Source organism: Anser brachyrhynchus (assembly GCF_964034855.1).
Source record: "Anser brachyrhynchus genome assembly, chromosome: 25".
NCBI lineage: Eukaryota > Metazoa > Chordata > Aves > Anseriformes > Anatidae > Anser > Anser brachyrhynchus.
Genome location: NC_137718.1, coordinates 7,671,416 through 7,697,572, shown reverse-complemented (window position 1 = coordinate 7,697,572; position 26,157 = coordinate 7,671,416). Strand labels below are relative to the sequence as shown.

The following is a 26,157-nucleotide window of genomic DNA, read 5'->3' as shown; positions in this document are numbered from 1 at the left end:
TAACTTCTTTTCTGAGCTCTCTGTGGTGCTTGCCCTGGCATTTAGGAAAAGCTGCTTCATCCAGTTCCAGCCAAAGGACAAAAAAATAAAGACATTTGTAAAAAGAAGATGACAGTGGGAGAAATTGCTTCTCATCGTCTAGTGTGTACTGTTTTTCTTACTGGAAATAGTGGCTGCACAAAGAGGGTGGGGCTGGTTAGACATGAAGCAAGAGTTTTGCAAAGTGCCATTCCTTATTTTTCTGTCTTTTTTTTCTTTCCAGCTGCGACAAAAGGAAAGCCCCCTTCCTTCTGCACTTTTGCCTGTAAAAAAGTCAGGGAGGAAAAACCAAAACCCTTACTGCATGCACAACTTATGTCTTCCCTCTTTTCGCAGGAGATGCTGCAGAGCTCGCCCGCGGCACTGCCGGCCGCGTCCAACCCCCCGCCAGGCATTGTGGTGCCCGCAGCCGCGCTGCCCCCAGGCAACCTGGCCATGGGCGCAGGGAGCGGGTCGCCCGCCGTGCCAGGTAGGGCCAGCGGGGAGCACAGCAGGGGCCGGCTGGGGGGGTTGCGGCACCCCCACGAGCCCTCTCTTCCACAGGTGGAGCCCTGTACCAGCCCGTGACGATGGTGACGTCGCAGGGCCAGGTCCTCACCCAAGCCATCGCCCCCGGAGCCCTGCAGATCCCCAATGCCCAGGTACGGCCACCCCCATGCCAGTTCCATTGATTTACCCATTTTCCACGGCGATTTGCACTGCTGAGACTTGGCAGGGGGAAAGGAATAAAATCTCCCCAAATTCCAAAGGGTTCAACCCTTGGAGTATCCCAAACAAATCATGAGCAAGGAAGGGTGATCCAGTCCTTCTGCTGCATGCATCAAGCTTTTTTGTGGGTTCTCTGCTTATATTTCCGTCCCTGTACAAGCTCTTTCTTAACCCCGGTTGAGGAGAATTGCAGTGATTTCTCATAGGGGATTTTTGTGTAGTGTAAAAGATCTGCACCAAAATGATCCACCAAAATGTAGCAATGATCTTGGCAGATCACCTGCATCATCTGTCCCATACAGCAATGGAAAGGCTCCTTTTTTCCCTTTCTTATCGTCACTTAATGGATTTAGGGTATTTTTTAGGCATTTGCTCTATTATTACTCCTTGTCTGATTAGCCATGCAGGGGTTCCCTGCTGTCTCTCAATAAGGCAATGATCTGGGGTAGAAGGACAACTTGCTGTCTGCACCACAAAGACTGCGTCATCTACAATCTCTTAAAAACCCCTGTAATTTCTCAGGAATTTAGGCAAAAATACATCAGTCTCTGCCACACTGTTCCCTGGGGGAAGATTGGCAAAGATCCCCCCGTGTACATTTTTCCTGCAACGTAATTGTAGGAGCCCGCTAATGCTATCAGAAATAAATGAATGTGGAAAAAAAAAAAAAAGAAATCCACTCCCCAGTAGGTTTTAATGCCTGCAAGGCTTTTTTTCCTGTTTCTTTCTTTAATATTTCACTGTCACTGGTTTGGATCTCGCAGAGAAGTCCTCTGAGGTATGAAAAACACACGCGCAGGGAATATTGGGGCAGGGAGAGAGGCCCGGACAAGCACCTCCGGATGCTCTTCCTGCGCCGCTGGCGTGATTTATTCATCTGGAGCCCAGGGGAATCACAGGGACCTGCCTGTCTGATGTTTAATTCATCCAGGAGAAGTGTTTTGATTAAGAGCTGAGAAAAAAAAAAAAAAACTTTTTATCTTAGCACTGTGATTTCAGTTCTTTCTCCATGACCTCATTAAAACTTTTCTTGCAGCTTCCCAATGTATTTATTTTTATTTTTACTTTTAAAAATAACACATTTTCATGCAATGAGCATGTTTGTCCTCATAATGGGAATAAGAGGCGTGATGATCAAGGGGTTAATGTATCACAGGGTTTTTATCTCGTACTGCAAAAAACAGTTTAGAAAGTTGTCTCCTTTTTTATTCTTTTGTTTTGTTTGTTTGAAGTGTCCTCCTTCTTAATTGCACATTGCAGGTGGTTGTGGCGTTGCCCCATGGTCCCTAGCTGGTGCCGCATTGTTGGGAAAAGGCCAATGCCCATTGCAAAACATTGGCAAATGGCACTGGGTGAAAAAATAAATGGAGATGTTAAATGGGCAAATAGAGATCCTGGTGGAAAATGGAATTTAATGGAAATTTTGAGTAACAGATAAGTTTGGGGAGTTTCTCACCACGGTTTGTTTTTTTGTACTCACCACACTCCCATTTTGGGCTGGTTGTGCTCACTGTTAGGGTTCTTGATCACCATTTTCATCTGTATTTCTCCCTGTTCCTCTCCATGGCAGGTGAACCTGGATCTCACCTCGCTCCTTGATGGCGAGGACAAGAAGTCCAAGAACAAGCGGGGCGTCTTGCCCAAACACGCCACCAACATCATGCGCTCCTGGCTCTTCCAGCACCTCATGGTGAGCACTGCAGCCACTGGAATGCCCTGTAGGGCATACCAGGGTGACTGCATGAGGTGGGGAAAGGCTGCTTTGCAAGCTGGAAAGAAAAGAAAAGCAAACAAACAAACAAAATGAACAAATTGTGGTGGTGATTTGTCTCAACTTAGGGTATTTGGAGGCACAAAGTGGCTTTGCTTATATTTGGGGAGTATTTGGGGCATGAGTGTTTTCACCACAGGAGCAAAAATATGCTTTTTATGCCTTAACGCTTTGCATGGAAAAGCAAACAAAACCAAAGGGGGAAAAAGCCCAAATACATGATTTTCACCCATTTTTGCAGATGGGTGAATGAACATTTTGTACAATTAACAGTTCCAAAATACACTTTTCTAGCAAGCCAAAGGGGGCTGGCTGCAACAGCTGCCCTTGCAGATATCATTGTGGCACCGTGGCGACTGACCAAAATGCAAAATTAGAAAATCGACCCACTTTGGGGGTTGTCAGTGGGTGGACATGGACCTACATGGAGGGATCTCAGAGGATGCAACCAGGATATTTTCATGCAAGGAGACTGCTTGCCCACCCATGGGCTGGAAAAGGGGCAAAAAGCTAAAAATAAATCTTTTTTTTTCCTGCGTAATTGGGCCAAGAAATTATTTGGATGTCAATTGCAAAGAGTTACAAGATGGTGTCCAGGTTGGTGGGTGAGTCCCCCCAGGAAATGGCAAGATGGAAGATAGCCCCAAGGAGCACCTTGGGGAAAAACCTGTCTTGAAGGTGACTCATGACATGGAGCAGCATGGAAACTTCCCAGCCTTTTTTTATGGGAAATTTTGGATTTATTGCTTTGAGGACAAGGGCATTGCTGTGTTCGGCTGCATCTCCTGTGCTTCGGAGGGCTGAACTGCAGATTTGCAAGCATAAAAAAGACTTAGAAGACCAGAAGCTGAAGAGCAATTTAATTTTAAGAGACATGCCCGTGGATGGACATTTCAAAAGTTGGATCAAAAAGTTAAAAGAAATTCTTCTGCTACTGGGACAGTAACTGGCCAGAAGATGCTTCAGCTTCCTGATGGGATTACTCCATCCTAAATTCCTTCATGATCACTTATTTCTCAAAGCCCTTTCCTGAAGTTCCCTGGTGCAGAAGGACTAAAAGCCGTTTTGCAAATTTTTGCACAAGCCATTTTGCCAGGCAATTTTTGACCACTTGGGATGATGAGGATAGTTGGCACAAGGCGCTGCATCTTTCTGTATATCCCATCTTCTTACCCCAAGGGCACCAGCATCATAAATGATGTGGTTTGTAACCTGTTAGCAAGATACTCATCATTCTGTTGGGTTTGGGAATTTTGTAGAACCAGCAGGAGGAAGAAATGCTGGAAATAATATGCTGAAAATGCTGGAATGGATAACAACACCACAGGAAATGGCACCAGGAACAGTGAAACACCCCTGGGAAATCCCAAACGCAACCAGCTCTGGGAGCACTTGGCTGAGTTGGTACTTTTTAGGGATGCTTTTGCAAATAAAGAGCTATTTCTTTTTTTCATTTTGGCATCAGTTATGCCCTGGTGAGATGGCAGTCTCCTACATAACTTAGGGTGTCTTTCTGAAGGAAATCACACCATTTTGGGGGCAAACAGATGGAAAAGTCATGTGAATCAATGTTGGGAAATATCCCTCCTTACAATGCTGGCTTGGGTCTCCAAAAAAATGTCATGTGGGGCTGGCTTGATTAATTTTAGGGTTTGGAAAGGAGGATTTTAGCACAGCTGGGAAATGGGGGAGGATGTTGAAATTCTGAATGCTAGTAGCATCCCAGTGCAGACATTTCAGGGTGGTTTTCAGCACAGCACTTGCACCAGACATGGAGCACTGTCAGTAACCACAGGTTTTAAAGCCCAAATCTCAAACTTACCAACAACTGTAATTAGAAGACAGTGGTGAAATCACTAAAACTAGCAAAAGTACTCCTTTCCTTCAAGGAAAAGTCTTGGAAAAGAGCCTTAAGGATACTGGGGAAACAGTGGCGCCTTCAATCTTGCAAGTTCAAGAAGCCACCAAACTTGGGGGGGGGGGAGGAATAAGTGCCTTTTTTTTTTTTTTTTTAATCCCCTACTTGGGGCTGCCACTTTGCACACAAGGATGCCATTTTGCTGCCCATCTTTTTTTTCCAGCACCCCTACCCCACAGAAGACGAGAAGAGGCAAATTGCCGCCCAAACCAACCTGACCCTCTTGCAAGTCAACAACTGGTGAGCACGGTGGTGGCCTGCACTGTTGTCCCACTGGTTTTGGAGATTTCAAGCTATTTTGTCTCTTCTTAATGTATTTGTGGGGGTAACATGGTTGGTTAAGGCTGACTTTTGGGCAGCACCACGGGTATGGGCTGCAATACTCATCTGCAATATCTCAGTGCCCTCTCCTGGCAAGCACAATATACAGCAGCCGGTATTTTCCCTCCTACAATTAATAGCTGGAAAAATTAGGACAGTGGCCTAACATGCCACAGACAAATGAAATGGGGTGGATGGCTTGGGAAAAAACAGCTTTCTGGACCAAGCAGCCAATTATGAAATGGTTTTATAGTGCAATTCATTGTTGTTATAGTTTCTACTCAAAATTGTTATAACAACTGTTATTTACTTTAATGGCCACTGTCTTCCTGGGAAAGGTTCATCAACGCCAGGCGGCGCATCCTACAACCCATGCTCGATGCCAGCAACCCGGACCCAGCCCCCAAAGCCAAGAAAATCAAATCTCAGCACCGGCCCACCCAGCGGTTCTGGCCCAACTCCATCGCTGCTGGAGTCCTGCAGCAGCAGGGTGGCAATTCGGGGACAAATCCTGACGGTAAGGACAAATCCTAATGGCCCCTGTTCCTCCTGGATGGGGTGGCTGCATGTTAAATTAGGGCCTGATGTTGGTAATTAAAGATTAAAGGAAAAAACATGGTGAAGGTATGGCCCATGCAAGAAAGTCCTTGCAGCTGGCCGTCACAGGTGCACTGACAATGGTGCCACTGCTACAGCAGTGTCATGGTCCCCATGTGCCAGGCACTGCCATCACCTGGGCATGGGAACGGCCCTCAGGGGTGACCTGCTATAGGGACATCAGCTGGGGTATTCCTGAGGTGCACAGAGAGGAGACGAGATGAGACGAGACGAGACGAGACGAGATAAAATGAAGAAAAGAGAAGATGAAGGAAAGGAGAAATGAGTAGAGAAGATGAAAAGAAAGAGAGCAGAGATGAGACCAGAGAAGATGAGAAAAGAGAAGATAAGTAAAGGTGGAAATGAAGAGAAAATGAAGTGAGAAGAGATGAGAAGATGAAATTCTTCACTGAGAGGGTGGTGAGGCACTGTCACGGGTTTCCCAGAGTAGCTGGGGATGCCCCAGCCCTGGAAGTGCTCAAGGCCAGGCTGGATGGGGCTTTGGGCAACCTGGTCTGGTGGGAGGTGTCCCTGCTCATGGCAGGGGAGTTGCAACTGGACGGTCTTTGAGGTCTCTTCCAACCCAACCCATTCCATGATTCTATGATGCCATGAGCCAAAGAAAAAAGACGATGACAGAAGATGAAAAGAAAGAATCATAGAATCATTAAGTTTGGAAAAGACCTCCAAGATCATCTGGTCCAACTATCACCCTGCTACCAATATTGCCCTCTAAACCATGTCCCTAAGCACCAGGTCCAACCTTTCCTTAAACATCCCCGGGGACGGTGACTCCATCACCTCCCTGGGCAACCCATCCCAATGCCTGACTACTCTTTCTAAGAAATGTCTCCTAATTTCCAACCTAAACCTCCCCTGGCGCAACTTGAGGCCATTCTCTCTAGTCCTATCACTAGTTACCTGTGAAAAGAGGCCGACCCCCAGCTCCCCACACCTTCCTTTCAGGTAGTTGTAGAGAGCAATACGGTCTCCCCTGAGCCTCCTCTTTTCCAGACTAAACAACCCCAGCTCCCTCAGTTGCTCCTCACAGGACTTGTGTTCCAGGCCCTTCACCAGCTTCGTAGCCCTGCTCTGGACGTGCTCCAGGCCCGTGATGTCCTTCTTGTAGTGAGGAGCCCAAAGCTGAACACAGCACTTGAGGTGCGGCCTCACCAGAGCCGAGTACAGGGGGACGATCACCTCCCCGATCCTGCTGGCTGCACTGTTCCTGACACAAGCCAGGAGGCTGTTGGCCTTCTTGGCCACCTGGGCACACTGCTGGCTCATGTTCAGTTGAGCATTGACCAACATCCCCAGATCCTTTTCCTCTGCACAGCTTTTGAGTTACTCTGCCCCCAGCCTGTAGCGCTGCATGGGGTTGCTGTGGCCAAAGTGCAGGACCCGGCACTTGGCCACGTTGAACCTCATCCCTTGGCCTCTGCCCGTCAAAGGTGGAGAAGACAAAAACGAGAACAGAAGATTAGAAGATGAGGAAGTGGTAAAGAAAGATGAAGAGAAGATCTTCCCAACCACTTTGGACATCCTCTTGCTGAAAAAAATGAGTGTTTCCTGTTATTCAGCAAAGATGCATGAGCTAAAATGTTAAGGTTTGGACTTTGGGGGATGGCCGGATCAGGTGGGACACCCTACAGAGTATTCTGCATAGATACAGCTTTCCACTTGTGTTATTCTAGGTTGATGCACTTTTTTTGTCCTTTTGATGTTGGCTGGGGAGTCCTTACATATATATTTTAAATTTCAGGCCCACTTGGCATGGACAACCTGCAGCCCCTGTCATCAGCCACAGCCACCATGGCCATGCAGCAAGCCATGCTGGCGGCCCATGATGACTCCCTAGACGGTACCGAGGAGGAGGAGGAAGATGAGGAGGAGGATGAGGACGAGATGGAAGAGGAGGAAGAGGAGGAGGAAGAGCTGGAGGAAGAGCCTGGTGGCCTCCCAGCTGCACCCGGCACTGACCTCGGCTTGGACCACAGTGACTCGCTGGAGTAGCTCCCCCTGCACCCTCCTCAAATCATTGATGGCACCAGAAACACCCCCCTCCCAAATGGCAAAAAATGGCAAGAACAGCAACAAATTGGTGAGAAAAGAGCAAATTGGAGGCACTGACAGGTGCCCTATCTGCCTGTGGGAGCACGGGGGCCACCACACCAGCGCGTGGAAGTGAAGGACATGCGTTTACAAGGCACATATTGTGGCCGGACTTTTTGTTTTGTTTTGTTTTGTTGTTTTTTTTTTTCCAAGTTTTATCCTTGTTTTCCCCCTTTGCCCTTCGTTTTTGGTGAGGAAAGCATTTTTAGTGGAAGATGTTATGCCCACAATGCTTGGATGCCATGGGGTAACACGTTTTTTTCACTGTGGGCTGCTGCATCCTCTTGGATTTCTTGGTGCAAAAAAAAAAAGAAAAAAAAAAACCAGGACTGATGTTTTTTTGGGAAGGCTTCCCCAGAAAAGATCACTCACAGGCATAAATATCAGCAGGTGGGAAAAAATTGCTGAGTGCAAATTCTGCTTCAGATCAGATTTGAGGAAAGTTTCACACTCTTGACCCACTGGATTGCCCAAACCTCCAATGTCGTGGCCATTTGGTGACTCCATACGTGACTTTCTGGAAAAGGGAGAAAGCTCCCCTGAACTCTTTAATTTATGTGCTAAACACCCATCAAATCTGGAAAAAAAAAAAACAAAAAACACCCTTTTCCTTAAGGGCTGAGACTAGATGCAAAGTTGGGCAAAACCTGCCAGGAGAGAGACCTTCCCAGGGTGCTTTGGTACCAAAAAGGAAAAAATGGTTTAAAAAAAAAAAATCCACATACTTTCACCCAAAGTTGAACAGTGAACCCCAGGCTTTGCCCGGGAGGAAGGAAATTCAGTATGGTCGCTGAAAAGATGACTTCTCCCCAGTATCATCCACCTGCACAGGAAAACATTGGGTTTCTCACCCCCAAGTGTCCTGAATGAGGTGTCAGGGAGGGCAGCTCTACAAAAGCAATTCATTTGGAGACTTTTGAACGGTAGTAAAAGGGCAAATTTTGCCTTAAAATGTGAGACAAAAGCAGCCCAGGTGACACAGGGGCTCTTCTTTGTACCATAGGGGGAAACAAAAGTTTTTTTCTGCAGGTTCTTCTCCATAACTGCGGGGTTTGTCCTTCTGTAGTAAGGAAGGATTTGGGCGGCTGCAACAACTGCCATTTTTGTCCTTCATTTGGCTCTTGAGGAGTTGAGAAGAAACAGCAGCCACAGAAAAACAGCTGCAGCAACAAAGCGATGCAATGGGCAGAAAAGCCTATTTTTCGATACTGATCTGGCGTGAATGTAATCCATAATTTCATAAAGGATTCATTGTAATTTAGTATTAATTCATGTCCATTTATTATAAAGTACTAAGAGATGAGGTTTTGCAGCTGTATTTTATTGTCAGCTTCTTCTGGGGGGGGGGCTGTAGAGGAACCCCAAAATGGGTGAGTAACCCCCCCCCCCAAAACAGGCAATTCACTCAAATCCCAAATAGGTGAATCTCCCCCAAAATGGGTAACTCGCCCTAAGCCCACAAATGAGTGATGCAGCCCAAAAAGGATTCCTGCTTGCACAACAGTGATGCACCCCCCCTTTAGGGAAGTGAGGCTTCCCTAAAGAGCTCCAAAATGGAGCGGTTTGCCCTCAATGTGAACAATGCACCCCCCAGATGGGTGACTTTCCCCCAAAATGCATTATACTCCTCCAAATATGCAATATGCCCCCAAATGGATGTCCCAGCCCAAAATGGATGATGTTTCCATGAAATGTGTTATGCTTCCTCAAAATAAGCAATGTGCACCAAAATGACTGAATGATGTTCCCCAAAAAGGAGGGATGTTCCCCAAATTAGTGATTTTCCCCAAAGTGTTTTTCTCAAAAAATGAGTTACTCCCCCCCAAAAGAGTGATGTTCCCCAAAATGTGTGACTCTCAAAAGCAAGTGACGCTCCCATAAATGAGTGAAACTCCCCGTAGTGCCTTCCCCCCTGAATAAGACAAGTTGACTCAAAATGATGGCTGCACCCCCAAAATAGAACATGTTCTCCAAAAAAGAAAGTACCCCCAAACTAGTGACTCTCACCCAAAATGAGCAACACTCCCCAAATCTGATTGGTTCTCCCCAAAATGGAAGCTCCCACCTTCTTCCATGTCCTAACGAGCACCCAGCAGCTCACTAGCCAAAATGTGCATATTTTGCAAAATGCTGAATATTCATGAGCTTCACAGCAGTTTCCTCCTTGGCATTTTCTACAAAAAGCATGTTTTTCTATCTAAAAGCTGCAAAACACGGTGAGCGTTGTAGGCAGGGAAAGAAGATACTGGAGGACAGTTGCTTAATTAATGAAACAAATTATTTATTTCCCAGCTGTGCAAAGGCGGGGGGGGGGAGCGTGGGGCAGGGGGGCCGCAGGCGACCTGTTTTCCTTGTGTTTGGCCCCCATTTTGGGGGGGCGCCGGGGTGGGGGGAGCTCAAGGGCAGCGCCACATCAGGTTGGGCAGAGCACTGCAAAGAGAGAGGCCGTGGGCGTTTGCCAGTGCACGGGTGTGCACAAGGCTGCACTGGGCTGCATGATGATGCACAAGCAGACAGGGGTGCACAACGATGGACAGGCTTGCACCAGGAGGCACAAGAGTGCACTAGCATGCAGAGATGCACAAGGGTTTGTAAAGGTGTACAGTGATGCATGAGCGTGCACCAGGTTGCATGAGGACACATAAGTATGCGCAAATGCATGGGGGTGCACAGGGGAGCCCAAGCATACTTAGGGGCTCACATGCACAAGTATGCGCGAGAGTGCATGAGTGTGCACCAAGGATGCATGAGCACGGGTGCACTAGGATGCACAAGGGTACACAAGCATGCATGAGTGCTGCATGAGGTTGCACAGCGGCTGCAAATGGGATGCACAGGGGATGTGGGAGGAACATGAAAGGGATGCAGGAGGAATGCACAAGGCATGCACAAGAGGTGCATGAGGGGACACAGGGGATGTGCAAGGGGCAGATGATGGTGCAGAGGGTACACGGGATGTACAACAGATGCCTAGCAGATGGGATGAATGGGGATGCACAAGGGATAAAAAGGAGGGAGGCACAGGAGATGTTCATGAGGGTGCATGAAAGATGCAGAAGGACAACGTAAGGGTGCAAGGGGGATGAAGGAGAATGGACAACGAGGGTGCCTGAGGATGCATAAGGCCTGCAGGCCTTAAGCATGCACACAGGATGCACAGGAGACGAGTAAGGGATGCATGGGGATACATGAGGGATGAGCAGGGCATGCAAAAAGGATGCACAAGAGATGCAGAAGGGAAGTGTGGTGGATGCACAGTGGCACAAGCATGCACAAAGGATACCTGGGAAATGCATGAGGGGTGCATAGGGGATGTGTGGGATACGCATGAGGGATGCTCAAGGGATGCACAAGGATAAACAGGGAATGTGCGGGGGCTGTACGGAGGATGCACAGGGGATGTGCAGGGTCAGCAGGTACCTTTGAGGATGTAATCCGTCAGCAGTGTGGGCACCTTCTCGTTCCCCTCCTTCATAGCAAACAGGACTGCGAGGGGGAATAGTGCCGTGAGCCCAGCCCCTGTGCCCCTACATGCCCCTCCAAAATTCCCCCTCTCTGTCCCAAAAGTCACCAGAGACACGGACAGAGTCTCCCACAAAGCACCAAGCATGGCAGTATCCAAAATGAGCATTTTTCACCCCCAATCAGCCAGTCTGGGGTGATGCAGAATGGGTGTTTCACACCCAAATTCGCACTTTTGTAGGGTGTAAAAATGGGGGCTTGCTGCAGATCAGCTGTGCTGCAGTGATGCAAAATGGGTGATTGTACCCCAAATATGCCAGGGCACAACAATGCAAAATGGGCGATTTTACCCCAAATAGGCCATGTTGGGGGTTGCAAAGTGGGTCTGCCACTGTGGCTGGACCACAGTGATGCAAAAAACAGCTGTGCTCCAAATCAGCCGTGCTGGCACAAAGCAAAAGAGGTATTTTCACCCCAGATTGGTTTTGTGGATTGCATCCACAATGCTGCACATCAGACAACTGTGCCCCAAAATTGTCAATGCTGCATTGATGTAAAATGGTGATTGTGCCCCAAAGCAGCTGTACTGCCGTGATGCAAATGGGTGTTTTCCCCTCAAATCAGCTGTGTTGCAATGGTGTTACATGGCTGATTGCACCTCAAACCTCCTGCACTACAACGATGCAACCAAAACTGGCTGTGTTACAACAATGCAAAAATCACAGGTGCTGCAGCAATGTATATTTGTGCCCCAAATCGGCCGTCTTGCAGCAATGCAAAATGGCTGATTCTGATGCAAAATGACTGCCCAAGCGAGGACTCACTGTTGGTGAGCATCTGCAGGTCTTCAACGGAGGGGGGCGATCCCTTCTTCTCATAAGGAATCACTGTGTTCAGGTACTGCAAAACAGAAAAAATGACCACAGAAACATCTTCATGCCACAAAACTATAAATTTTTGTTCATCTCGATGATGCAAATTGCACCAAATTGGCATGAAAGCACAAATGCAAAGTATGTCTGCAACTTTCCTGCAATCACATTTAATTTGCAGACATTTGGGGGCTATTGAATTATTTGGATGCTGCAAAAACTGCCCAAACATAAAGGGAGGATTTTGTGGATGAAAAAAGATGATTTTGCAAGGTGGATTTGCAAAGCAGGGAGAAGTGTGTTGCAAAGCTGTAAGATTAAAGAATACTTTAAAAGGGGAAAATGGGGTTTGGGGGATGCAGGGAAATAGGGTGTGCAAGAGGGCAGGTGAAAGGGGACAGATCTGGGCGATGTGGCGGGAAAAAGGCAGCACCTGCTTCTCGTTGGTGGCAGGGCCGAAGGTCTGGCGCAGGCCGGAGTGCAGGATGCTGGAGATGCCCTCCATGCTGAAGCGCTGGGGACGCGTCACCCCGTCACCTCCCGGGCACCTGCACGCCTCCCTCGGCACCAGTGTCCCCGTCTCCCTGACCCACATCCCTGTCCCCACCATGGCCTTGTCCCATGCCCTGCTGTCCCCCCTCCCCTCTATGCCCGTGGCCCCCCGTCCCCACAACCACCTGCCCCCACATCCCATTTCCATGTGTCCTCTCCATGTCCCATGTCCCCCCATCCCAGCATTCCCATCCCACCCCTTCATGTTCCCTGTCCCATACGCATTGTCCACGTCTCCTGTCCCTCATCCCATCTGCCCAACCTCATGTCCCCCCATGCCGTCCCTAAGTTCCTACCTCCCCAACCCCATGTGCCCCCATTCCTTCCCACGTGCCCCCATTCCATGTCCCACCATCACATTCCCACGTCTCCTGGATTGTGTCCAACCATCCCATCCCATGTTCCCCTGTCCCCACCTCCCCAGTCCCCATATCCCCACATCCCATCCCCACATGCCCCTGACCCATGTCCCCCATCCTGTCCCATGTCATCCCCATTCCATGTGCCCTCATCCCAAGTCCCCCCATTCCACATCCCTGTCCCATTTTATATCTACATCCCATCCCATTCCTCATCCACCTACCCCCATGTCCCCACCTCCCCCTCTCCTATATCACCTTGTTCCATACCATGTCCCCATGTTCCCACCTTCCCCTGTATTCCTCTTATTCCAAGTATTTTATGTCCCCCATCCCATCCCATCCCATCCCATCCCATCCCATCCCATCCCATCCCATCCCATCCCATCCCATCCCATCCCATCCCATCCCATCCCATCCCATCCCATCCCATCCCATCCCATCTCCCTTTGTCTCTACCTGCCCCTGTCCCCATGTCCCCGAATCCCCTATCCCCACATCCCTGGGAGCCCATGTCCCCCTGATCTTACCTCCCCCTGTCCCATCATCCCATCCCCACATCTCCTGGAACCTGTGGTCCCCCATCCCATCCCATGCCCCCCTGTCCCCAGCTCCTTGTCCCCGTATCCCCACAACCTATCTTCAGATCCACAGGATTCTACATCCCCCTCATCCTATCCCACCCTATCCCATGTCCCCACAGTCCCCTGTGGCCATGTCCCCCCATCCCACCTCCTCGTCCCCACTTCCCCACATCCCATTCCAACATCTTCCAGATCCCACATCCTCCCATGTCCCCCTGTCCCTATATCTCACCCCTACTTTCCCTGAATCCCGTCCCCTTTTCCCCCATGCTCACCACCCTCTGTCCCTGTATCCCCACATCCCCAAGATCCTACATCCCCCCATCCCATCCCCCCATCCTCACCGCACCCTGTCCCATGTCCCCACATCCCGTCCCATGTCCCCATGTTTCCCTGTCCCAACGTCCCCATATCCCATTCCGACATCCCCAGGATCCCATGGACCCCCTTCCCATCCCATGTCCTCCCGTTCCCACATTCCCCCGTCCCCCTGCGTCTCCCTCCCACGGCCGCCGCATCTCCCACCTTCCTGGGCATGTGTCCCCCGCGTTCGGGGCGCCCCCCCTGCAGGCTCAGCCCCCGGTCGCGGCGGCGACGCCGAGCAGCCTCCCGCTGCTCCCGCTGCTCCCCCTGCACCGCCAGCAGCGCCCCGATGAACGCCGTCTTCACCTCCTTCTCGAAGGCCAGCTCGTCCCGCCGCGCCAGCTGTGCCACCAGCTCCGCCGACAGCGCCCGGCTCGCCGCCTCCGCCCGCCCTGCCGCCGCCACCAGCTCCCCGGCTGAGAGCTGCTCCAGCCCTGCTGCCGGCGGGGCGGTTAGAGACGGGACACGCATTGCACGACTGCAAAATGCACTGCACCATTAGTGACATGCACTCTGCAATTACTGGGCCGCCCAGTGCAAATGGTAAGATGTCCAGCGCAATTAGTGCAATGCACGGTGCGATACAGCAATGACCAGCGCAATTAGTGCAATGCCCAGTGCAATTCGGCAATGCCAGTGCAGTTAGTGCAATGCATGGTGCGATACAGCAATGTCCAGTGCAATTAGTGCAATGCATGGTGCGATTTGGCAATGCCCAGTGCAGTTAAGTGCAATGCATGGTGCAATACAGCGATGTCTAGTGCAATTAGTGCAATGCACGGTGCGATTCAGCAATGCCCAGTGCAGTTAGTGCAATGCACGGTGCGATACAGCAATGTCTAGTGCAGTTAGTGCAATGCACGGTGTGATACAGCAATGTCTAGTGCAGTAAGTGCAATGCACGGTGCGATAGAGCAATGTCTAGTGCAACTAGTGCAATGCACGGTGCAATTCGGCAATGCCCCGTGCAGTTGTTGGTATGCTTGTTGCAATTAGTGCAATGCACAGAGTCAGTGATATCCCTGGTGCAATCAGTGAAAGGCATAGTGCATTAGTGAAACACATGGTGCAATTAGTGACAAGCATTATTTGAACATACACGACATTAAGTAAAATTCCACAGAGGCAATTAATGAAATGCACAGTGCAATTAGTGAAATGCACATTGAAACTTTTTTAATGTGTTGTGATTATGAAGATGCACAGTGCATTTATTGGAACACCCAACACTGTCATAGTACAATTATTGAAATGCCCAGTGTCATAAATTAAATGCCCAGAGCAATTACAGAGTTGCTTGGTGCAATTACTGACATGCATGGTGCAATAAATGAAATGTACTATGTGCAATTAGGGGAGTACACAGTGCAATTAGCAAAATGCCCGATGAGATTAATGAAACTCTCCATGCAGTTAGTGAAATGCATGCATGGTGCTTTAAGGGGGAAAAAACCTAGTGCAATTACTGAAAAGCACCAAAAAGTTTTCCACACATTATGGATGGTGCACAGTGCATTTAGTGGCACGGTGCATTCAGGGAGGTGCACAAAACATTCAGTAAAATGCACAGTGAAATCAGGAAAATGCACCATCCACGGATCAGAGAAGAGTCTGCTGCATGCAGTCACATGCATTGTGTCATGAGGAAAGTGCAGTTACTGAAATGCAGGATGCAAGAGCGCAGGACACATAAGACATTTTTGCAAAATACACAGGTTATTTAATGAACTGCATGGTATGTTTAGCAAAATGCTTGGTATACATGGAGAAAAGATGGTGATAACAGTGCAAGGTATAGCACATTTAATGAATGGCACAGTGTTTTGCAAAATGTTTTAGAGAAATGCACTACATGCATTTAGCAAAAGGCATTTAGTACAATGCACAATGCAGGAGATACTCTGCAAAATGTGTGGTGTGCTTGGTGACACACAGGGTGCACTTAATGCAACACTAAAAGCAAGATCTCCGTGGGCTTATTTTTTTATAAGAGCCCCCTCCTGACCAAACAGTGCTTAAACACTGGGTCCAGCCAGCCCTGAAACCTGGAGAGATTTGTTTGCCCAATTTGGTGGGAATTTCCCCCAAAAAGGGACTGGCCTGGGTCTTGCTGGCCGTACCTTCATGCGAGCAGTTGTTGTTGAAGGTGGGGGAGAAAGTGTGCAGCTCACGCAGGAGGATGGGCTCCATGCCCCCACCACCACTATCACCCTCTGCATCAGCCTCAGCTTCCTCCTCCTCCTCCTCTTCCTCCTCCTCCTCATCTTCATCACCGTCAGGGTCAGCCTCAGGGTCAGGCGAACTCTGCATCAGCTCCTCCAGCTCCTCGATGACCTGTGGGGCATTGTGCCCTCCAGTTGCACTTTGCACCCCACCTCATTCCATACCTGCACCCTGCACTTGTCCTGCACCTGCACCCTGCTGCCTGCACCCTCCTCCTCCTCCTCCTGCACCGCACCATGCTGCGCCATCTCACGTCTGCACCACGAATCCTGCAGCTGCATCCCTTACCTACACCTGCATCCCGCTCCCTACACCCTACGTTGCATCCTCCATCCTGCACCCCGTACTTGTCCCCACACCCTCCATCTGCCCCCCAGTCCAAACCTGCACCTTGCGCACTACATGGGTATCCTGCACCTGCACTGTGCTGCCCATTCACATCTTGTATGTGCACCCTACATCCCCATCTGCGCCCAAACCCCACACCCCACTTCAGCACCCCCATTTCCAGCTCTGCATCCCACACATCCCATCTGTACGTCTGCATATGGCTTCCCCCTTGCAACCCACGTCTGTGTCCTGCACCCCTGCCCACAGAGAGGGGACAGCATTCCAAAATGATGGGATTTGGCCTTTTTTGCACTTTGAGCATACAGCCATGGGGCTGGGGTGGGCTGAGGCTGTCCTGGGGGATGCGAGCCCAGTGTTATGGGCACACTTGGATGTTTGGGTACCCACAGGGGCTGAGGGTACCTGCTCAGCCGTCAGCAGTGGCTCCTCATTGATGCCTGAGTCATGCTCGCTCCTCTCAGCAAGCTCCTCCTCCTCTTCCTTCTCACAAAGCTGCAGGAGACACAAGCTGGGTGGCCCCGGTGGCACCACGGACACCGCCTGGTGCAGGCACAGACACAGACATGGCCCCCACAGCTCATGGGGAGAGCTGCCAGGGAGCCACAGCTCTGGGGACGCGCTACCTGCAGGGTCTGCATTGGGGAGATATTGGATGGAGACAACGGATGGGGAGATGCTGGATGGGGAGGTAGGACAGGGAGACATTGGATGGGAGACACTGGATCAGGGTGTTGGATGGAGACGTTGCCTTAGGAGATGTTAGATGGAAACCTCGTTTGAGAATACTGGATGGGGACACCAGACAGCCGTGTGTTGGATGGAAATGTTGGACAGAAATGCTGGGTGGGGATGTTGGACAGGGAGATGATGTTGGATGGGGACTTCATATGGTGATGCTGGGTGAAAATGATGGATGGGGACAAGTTTGACGAAGATACAGCACGTAGAGATGTTGCATGGAGACATTGGATGGGGAAATGATAGTGAGATATTGGAGGGGAATGGAAGAAGCCAATGGATGTGGACACTGGATGGGGAGACATTGGATGGAGACATTGGACTGAGAGAAGCAGAGGGATGTCGGAAAAAGACGTTGGATGGAGAGATAACGAACACGTCGGAAGGGGAGATGTTGGACGTGGGATGGAAACGTTAAATGGGGAGAGGCTGGATGGAGATGTTGGATGGGGACATTAGGCAGGGAGATGTCGGAGAGGGATGCTGGATAGGGGGGTGAACAACGAAGATGTTGGATGGGGAGACATCTTTTTTACTATCTTTCAAAGGTTATTTTGCTATTTTTTTAGCAGAAAATAAATCAAGAAATGGACTTTCTCCCACCTTCTCTAGTGACAGGTTGTGTGACATCCAAATGGGCTTAATTCAGTGGGTTTGGGGACATTTTTACTGCCCTCCCACAATCCCAAACACAGCTACTCACAGCACAAACTCACTACAAAGAAGTAAATGCTATTTTCTCCCTCCAAAATACACCACCTTACCCCCAGCTTAGGGACAGATTGGCAGGGACCAGGTTGCCAAACCAAGCACTTAAATCTTGACCGTTTTAGTGCAATTGTCATTGGTACTGCATGAAAGAACAGCCGCCCCAGATACACCATTTCTGGGTGGTCTGAAGCACCCTGTCTCAGCTCCTTCCCTGATGGTTGCTAAGCCTTGGGGCTGATTGACAACTGTCAATCATCACTGGGGCTCACGTGGGGACAGGAGGGTTTTAGGGTGTTAAGAGTGCCACAGCCATACCTGGGGGTCGGTGCCATCGGGGGCCTCAGCTTCAGGGTGCAGCCAGGGTCGGGGGGAGTCCCGGGGGGCGAAGCCATCAGTGAGGGCGTCCCAGACCCTGCAGGGAGGTGGGTGGTGAGCGGCAATTGCCAAAATGGCCCAAAATGCCCCAAAGAAGCACTGCGTCCCAGACAGCCATCCTGAAATGCCATGACGAAATGCCTCAAATGCAGCCCCAGAACACCCAGAAATGCCCCAAAATGATGCCTGGAAACAACCTGAAACGTCACTCAGATGCACAAAACATCCCAAAGCACCCAAAATGCTGCCTCAGAACACCCTAAAACATCCCAAAATATCATTCTGGAATACTGCCCTGAAATATCCCAAAGTACCCCAACACTTGTGATGCCCCCAAGACACTATTTTGTAACTTCACCCCCAAAAAGCCACAGCAATGCTCCGAATGACCCTAAACGCCCCAAAACACCATCCTAAATCACTCCTAAATATCCCCAAATACCACCCCAAAACATTGCCCTGATGCCCTGAAATGTCCCCCCAAAAAATTGGAAGTCCCTAAAGCCCCAGAAATGCTCCAAAATGCTGCACTAGAACACTGCCTCAAAGCCCTGAGATGTCCCAAGACACTCTGAAAAGCCCCAAAGGATCTCAAAATGCTGCTCTGGAACACCCCAAAATGCTCCACAGAGACACTGCCCAAAACACTCCAAAATACCATGAAATGCCTCAAAATGCATCAACCCAACCCCACCCAAATGCACCGAAATGTCCCAAAATGTCATTCTGAAACATTACGCCCAAATGCCCCCAAAAGCAAGATACTCCAAAACGGCCCAAAGTGCCACCCTGCAATGCTCCCAAACACCACCCCGAAACAACCATAAATATTCTCAAATGCCCCAAAATGTTCCAATACACAACCTTTGAACACCCAGAAATTTCACAAAATGCTGTTCCGAAACACTGCCCTGAAACGCTCCAAAATGCCCCAAAATGCTGCAGCAGAACATCTTTGTATATCTTAAAATTCTATCTCTTAACAGTATCCCAAAGCACTCTCAAGTGCCCCAGCATAGTGCCCTGACACCCCAAAACACCCCAAAATGCCACTCTTAGAAGAATCAAAAAATGATGTCCCGAAATGTTGCCCTAAAACTAAGATGATTTCTAGAATGCCTCAGAAATCTGTTCTGGAAGCACCAAAACACTGTTCTGAAACAACCCAAAATGCCACTGCTCTGCTCCAGAACATCTCCAACTGCCCCAAAAGACAACGATAGAAACGCAACACCCCGAAAAGCTTCTGCAACGTCCAAAATGCTTCAAAACTTCCCCAAAATGCTGTCCTGCATCATGCTGAAATGCCTCAAAATGCAGCCACAACACCCCATAGTGCCCCAAAATGCCCTTTTGAAGCACCCCAAACTGTCACCCTGAAAAAAAAACTAAATCACCTCCAAAACTGCCCTGAAATTCCCCCAAAATTGGACCTGGAACACCCAAAGACACTGCTCTGAAATAACCCAAAACTGCACCAAGTGACAGCAAAACTGTCCAGATTCACTGCCCTGATGCCCTGAAACCCTCCAAAACTGCCCTGGAACACCCCAAAACACAGCTGTGATACCCTGAAAACAAACAAACAAACAAAAAAAACCTCAAAGCCTCCCAAAATACACTGATTTGCCGCCCCAGAACACAGCAGTGAAATGCCTGGAGCCACCCCGCAAAACAGCCCTGGAATGGAACACCCCAAAATTCATCTAACACTCCAAAATGAATTGAAACAGACAAAAAAAAATCTAGAAAAAAATATACGAAACATGGCCCTGAACATACCGCAAGTCACTCCACAAAACTGCCCTAAACACCCCAAACCACGGCCTTTATGCAGCAGCTGCCCGGAGCCCCCGGCCACCTCTTCTGCACCACTAACGTGTGCGCCCCACATTCCCCCGCAGGGCTGGACCGATTTGGCCCCATTTCACCAAAACAAAAGGTGCATGGGGAAAAGGAGAGGGAAGGTAGAGGGGAGAAAAAGGGAAAACGAAGAAAAGAGAAAAAAAAGATATATGAGGTAAAAAGGAGGAAAGGGCAGAAAAATGGAAAGGACAATGGGAATAAAAGACGGGAAATGGAAAGAAATGAGAAAAGAGGCAAAAAAGGGGAAAATGGCAAAGTAGAGAAAAGTGGGAAGAAAGGAAAATTGGGAAAATGGAGAATGAGGTTAGACAGTGGAAGGAGGAAAATGGGAAAAAGAAGGAGAAAAGGGATAAAAGGGAAAAATGGGGGGAAGGGAATTGAGGAAAATGAAAATGTAAGAAAAAAAGTGAGTACGTGGAAAAGGGCAAATGGATAAAAAGGCATAAAATGGGGATTAAGTGAAAAAAAATAGGGAAAACTGGATATGGGAGAAGAGGGGAAAAAGAGCTGAAAAGTGGCAACACGGGGAAAAAGGTAAAAAATGGGGAAAAAGGCAAGGTTAGAACACCAACCCCCGTGCATTTTCCCAGGTCTTGACACCTCCCCCCCTAAATTTAGGCAAAACCAGCCATTTTCCCACCACGACAAACTGCAGTTTTAGTCCATTCCATCCAACACAGTGCCACATCCACACACATCCCAATTCCCCCTAAACCATCCCAAAACAGCTCGCCCCTCCCCAAATGCCCCCAGCCCCCAACCAACGACAAAAACATCCATCTTGGGAACTCATCTCATCCCCCTCCTTGCCTGACCTTAATTTCCCCCTTATTCATATATTTCACAAATCAATACACAAAAATGCACATTAAAAAAATATATATTCCCAGTTTTAGCAAAAATGCAACAAATAAGGAAAAAGCAAGTGATTATTCCCCAAATCTGCTTTTTTTTTTCTGCTTTTAAAGGGACAGCACCTTGCAGAACCAGGCAAGCAATGGAAGGAGATTTCTGGGTTAATTATGGCAATAATTGGTTAATAATTAGTGGAAAATGGTGCCTTTAAGGCCACAGCCCATCCCCCACCCACGCACACAGGGCTCATTCAAGAGTGGGGAAAAAAAAGCCTGTTTTGCCCAAACTGACCCAAAACGACACAATAAGCAGCACAAAGCAGCACCGTGGGCCGGCTGCCGGCGACAGCGCGGCGCTCCCGGCACCAGGCCAAAACGCATTTTTTCTCTGAAAAACTACTGATTTTTCTCTGAAAAAAAAAAAAAAGAAAAGAAAAGAAAAGAAAAGAAAGAGATTTGGGAGCTTTGGGGTTGAAAACAACCACTTCGCTTGCTGAAAAATCAGCATTAGGAACTGCAGCCTGGGGAATAATCCCAATTAAACACACACAAAAAATCCACTAGAAAGGCGTTTATAGACAAACACCACTAAAAAAAAAAAAGGCAAATTCTGCCCCCAAACGGCATTTTTGCAACAACAAAAAAAGGTTTTTAAGGAAAATTAAGATTTCAGTGCAAATGCCACCGTTTTGGGCCAAATAGGCAAGGCTGGGCAGATTTTGCCCCAGATTCCCAGACTGGCTGCCCCGCCTTGGTGCACTGCTTGCATGTTGAAAGGAGGAGGCTGAGCCCTACTCACACCTTACTCTAAGTTTACACTTACCCACCCCCTGCTGCACTCACAAAGCCTGGGCCTGCTGTGGCCCATTGCAATGCCATATGGGGCACCCTGCTGTATGTACTCATAGGATACTACACAGCTACTCCAAGGTGTTGCATGATCATGCTGCAATGCAGTGGTGTGACTTGCATGCAGAGGGCATCTTGTGAGCATGCAAGGAGTGCATAGGCCCCAGTGGTGCCTTACTCATAGGATACAATGTTGTTACTCTGATGTACTGCATTAACCATGCTGCAGTGGTGGAGGCTGGTTTGTGTGCTGGGGCAGCATGTGTGCATCTCATAACGTTGCAAGGAGGCATGCAGGCCCAACAGTGCCCTACTCATAGGATACTACACAGCTACTCCACGCTACTGCACAGGTTTGCCATGATGTGAGGGGTTGGGCTGCATGTGGAAGAAGCCTCTCAAGGGTTCAAGAAGGCACACAGGCCCCAAGGGGGCTTACTCACAGGTTACTACACCATTACTTCGGCACACTGCATGACCATGCTGCAATGCAGGGAGCCAGACTCCACAGGGGTGCGGAGGCAGGCATCCCCGGGAGGAAGGGGCCTTACTCACTCCTCGTCCTGGAGGCGTTCCTCCTCCTCCTGCGCCTGCAGGCGGCCCCGCACAGGGGCCAGGCCCTCGGTGGCGGCGTCGTAGTTGCGGAAGCAGACAGTGAGCTTCTCATCGAACTCCTGCACCAGGTCCTCCATCGACTTGAAGCTCATCATCTCAGCTGAGAAGCTCTCCAGCTCAGCCAGCGCTGGGTCCGCAGTGCGCCGGGGGGTTCCCCCATCGTCCCCAGGCCCCTCCTCGAACTCCTCCTCCAGGCTTACCAGGGGTGCCTCCATCCTCCTTGCCCCCGCCTTAGCTGTGGGGAGAGGGCACCTGTGAGGCTCCTGCTGCTCAGGGTCACGCCAGCTGGGCTCCCAATTCCCTTTGCTTGCACTTTGCTGGCTGTAATCCCAGTACAGGGCTAGTAGTGTCCCAGGGGTAACAGCAGCATCCCTACAGCATCTTACTACTGTCTTCATAGCATCTTAGTAGTGCTATAGTAATATGCTGATTGTCTCTAAGTACTATCCCAACATAATTAGTAGCAAAGTATTTTAAAAGCCCCCAGAGTATCTTACTGCTACCCTGACAGTAAGTCAACAGTATCACATCACCAGCTTTATTACTGAACTTTTAGTATCTCAGTAGTATCCTCCTACTATATCACTAGTACCTTAGTAGTGGCATCAAAGTATCATACTAGTTATCAGCAATGTTCTGACAGTATCCTAAGCTCGTGTTGCCCCGATAGTATGCCAGAAGCACCTTACCACTACTTTTTCTCATTCCCTAGTAGTATCTCAGAAGTATCCCCCCTAGTAGCATCCTGACAGCATCCTACTAAAAACTGAGTTCTGTACTGAAAGCACCTTATCAGTGTTGTGACAGTATCATAGCAGTACCCTGATTCTATGTCAGGAGCATCCTGATAGCATCCTGGTCATATCTTAATAGTGTCCTGAAAGTATCACAGTAGTACCTGATAGGATCCTAACAGTATATGGCTGGTATGTTAGCAGTATCCTGATAGTATCTCAGTAGTGCAATGTAAAATCCAGATACGTATTATTTTAGTGCTTTCTTGTGAATATTCTACTGATATCTCAGTAGTACCTTCATAGTGTCTTATCAACGTGCTGAAAGCATTTTTGTAGAGTTCCAATAATATCCTAGTAATATCTTAGTAGTGCCCTGACAGAATCTCAGTAGTATCCTGATAGGATTCTAGCAATAAATTACTAGTAGAGTCCTGAAAGTATCGTGGTGGTACTTTATAAGGTCCTGATAATCTTACTAGTGTGTCCACTGTATCTCAGTAAGATCCTGGTAGTATCCTGAGAATGTCCTAGTCCTGCCATATTATTACACCAAAAGCATCTTAACGCTATCATTTGTAGTATCTTGAGAGTACCCTGAAGGTATGTTAGCACTACCCCAGTGGCACCTTCCTAATGCCCCAATAGTATTGCACTATCATCCCAGGAAAGATCCTGGTAATAATTCAGCAGTGTTCTGACAGCATCCTGGTTGTGCCCTGCTCCATACAGCACCTTACTGGTGCTCTCACAGTACCTAGATAGCCTCCACATAGTATCCTGCCAGTACCTTAGTGCCATCCAGGAAGTACCCTAACGCTATCTTCACTGTATCCTAATGGCATTTTAGTAACCCCCTGATAGCATCTTAGTAGCATCCCATAAGTACCCTATAGGCACACACCCCTGTGCATGCGTGCACCCCCATGTCCGGAGGGGGGCACACCTGCACAGGGGCATATGCACATGAGGGTGCACCTGTGCACTGTGCATACATGTGCTGCATGCATTTTGGGGGGTGCATGAGTGTCAGGGTGCACATGTGCAAGGAGTACATGCACACACAGATGTAAGTGAGCCCTGTGCACATATGCACACACCTCCACGCACACGTGTCCCCATGCATGCACACACACACACCGCTGCATGCATTCACCAGGGACATGCATACCCCATGGGTGATGTTGTGCCTCAGACGTGTGCACTGAGCAGGTACCTCCTGTGCCTGCCTGCAGCTCTGCACACATGCAGCCCCGAGCATGCAGGCACAGTGCGCACATACAGGCATGGGGCGCACCCTTACGGGTGTGTGTGCGTGAAGGTGCATGCATGCACAGTGCACATGCTGCATGCATGCTCGGGGGTACGTGCAAAGCGTGTTTGCACGCACAGGGGTGTGAGCACACACTGCACACACACGCGCCTTCCTGTGTGTGCACCACTGTACATGGATGCACTGCTGTACATGCAAGCGCTGCTGTACATGCATGCAGCCCCATCCCACGCACTGTACGTGTGCCCCGTGCACCCTTCACATCCACCCCCTTGTCTGCCCCCACCCCGAGCTCCCCGTTGCATGCACACGCCTGCACTCGTGCAGTGCGCATGCACGCCCCCCGCCAGCAACCCCCCCCATACGTGCAGCTCTGTGCATGCGCCCCCTGCACCCACCACCCCCGATGCACCCCAAAACGCCTCCACAGCCCCAAATCACCTCCCCCTGCTTCGTGCCCCCCCTCCCCGCGCAGCGCGTGCGCAGCGCCCGGTGCACCACCCCTGCACGGATGCTGATGCGCACCGGGCACCCCCGGGGCACGCAGCGCCCTGGTGCCCCCCACCCCCGCGAAGAAGCCCCCCCTCCCACAACGCACCACGGCCCGACGCCCCCCCGGGCTGCACCCCCCCCACACCTCGTGCACGGCCCCGCAACGCCCAACGCACCCCCCAGCCCCGGGGGTGGGGGCGCAGGAAAGGGGGCACCCCCCCACGCACCGCTGCGGTGCGAGCCGCCCCCCCCCCCCCCCCCGCGAGCTCGCCCCTCGATTCTCCCCCCCCAACCCCTCCCCGCAACGTTGCGCCCCGCAACGCTCGCCTGCCCCCCGGGTGGGGTGGGGGGCGCAAAGCACCGAGCCGCACCCCAAAAGCAACCCCTCCCCCCCTCCCCGCGCTTCCACGCAATGTCAACGCCCCGTGCGCCCCCCCACCGCGGTCACCCCCCCCGGCCGCACCCCAAATCCCCCCCCCGGCCCGTGCGGCCCCATGAAGCCCGCACTGCCCGCAGCGCACCCCGGGGGGGGGGTGCTCCGTGCCCCCCGTCCCCGCACCCACCTGCGGCCCCGCATCCTCCGCGCGCCGGGGGGGGTCTGGGGGGGGGGCGGGGGACGAGCTGCGCACGCGCCGATCGGGGAGGGGGGGTGGGGGTGACGTCATCAGGAGCGTAGCCGCCCGCCCGCCCCCCGGGGAAGGGCAAGGGGAGGGGGAGCGGGGCCAGCAGAGCCCCGGCTGCATCCCCCCCCCCCCGTCTTCCTCCCCTTCATCCTCACCTTCATCCTCACCTTCATCCTCACCTTCATCCTCACCCCCCCCGGCTTCATCTTCTTCCTCCTCCCCCTCCTCGCAGCCGCAGCAGAGGTCCCCAGCCTTTTGGGGGGTCGTGCACCCCCACCAACACGCGATTTTCGCCCCCCCCCCCATATATACATTTATTTATTCATGCTCTTGCCCAAGCGTATGCATACATTGCAGCCATTATGAAAGCAGACCCAAAAAAAAAAAAGGTATAAAAACCGACGAGACGAAGAGGAAATAACGTCTTAAAAAATTCTCAGTGGTACAACCCGCCCCTTTGTCCTCAAAAATATCCCCCGAAAATATCCGGTTCTGCAAAGCGGCCGCATCCTCATCCCTTACAACCTTGGCTCAGCGGGTGGTGGTGCAGCAATTCCCGCACCCGCTCCGAGGTCCGATGCTGGGTCCCGAGGGGGGCCGCGCGCCGTCGCTGTGCTTGCTGCATCCCGATACTCGTTTTCCAATCCCCTCCAGCAATTTTGCGGTGGTTTTTGTCAGAATTCAGCTGGAAATTTCCATCCTCCCTGCTGTCGACCGATCGGTCTTGCGGACTATTGTGAAGGTCTTGTGGTTTTGTTTGTTTGTTTTAAAAAATGGGTTCAAAACGCACTGAAA

The 26,157-nt window shown here is 50.4% G+C and overlaps 2 protein-coding genes across 13 annotated transcripts in view; one reads left to right on the top strand and one right to left on the bottom strand.

Moving 5' to 3' along the window:
* The window catches only part of PKNOX2 (PBX/knotted 1 homeobox 2), an 88,230-nt gene extending 79,464 nt beyond the window's left edge, over positions 1–8,766 (top strand). For all 10 annotated transcript variants that reach the window (XM_080567888.1, XM_080567889.1, XM_080567887.1 and 7 more), the window contains 6 exons: positions 376–508; positions 583–680; positions 2,318–2,437; positions 4,600–4,676; positions 5,096–5,274; positions 7,117–8,766. In XM_080567888.1, the coding sequence (XP_080424014.1) occupies positions 376–508; positions 583–680; positions 2,318–2,437; positions 4,600–4,676; positions 5,096–5,274; positions 7,117–7,367 (858 nt within the window). In that variant the 3' untranslated portion in view covers positions 7,368–8,766. The remainder of the gene's footprint in view (positions 1–375; positions 509–582; positions 681–2,317; positions 2,438–4,599; positions 4,677–5,095; positions 5,275–7,116) is intronic.
* A 960-nt stretch (positions 8,767–9,726) lies between these two features.
* On the bottom strand, positions 9,727–25,429 carry FEZ1 (fasciculation and elongation protein zeta 1). Of its 3 annotated transcripts, none has more exons than XM_080567901.1 (10): positions 25,303–25,429; positions 22,181–22,475; positions 17,997–18,093; positions 16,635–16,724; positions 15,779–15,992; positions 13,821–14,095; positions 12,234–12,314; positions 11,753–11,828; positions 10,887–10,952; positions 9,727–9,896 (listed from the first exon to the last, which is right to left on the bottom strand). In XM_080567901.1, exons 2-10 carry the CDS (start codon positions 22,453–22,455, stop codon positions 9,880–9,882), a joined length of 1,191 nt encoding a protein of 396 aa, XP_080424027.1. In that variant the 5' UTR covers positions 22,456–22,475; positions 25,303–25,429; the 3' UTR covers positions 9,727–9,879. The 3 variants fall into 3 exon arrangements, with proteins under 3 accessions (XP_080424027.1, XP_080424028.1, XP_080424029.1); XM_080567902.1 differs by having other exon boundaries at positions 13,821–14,092; XM_080567903.1 differs by lacking the exon at positions 22,181–22,475 and having other exon boundaries at positions 16,635–16,772; positions 25,303–25,340.
* Positions 25,430–26,157: the final 728 nt, after the last annotated feature.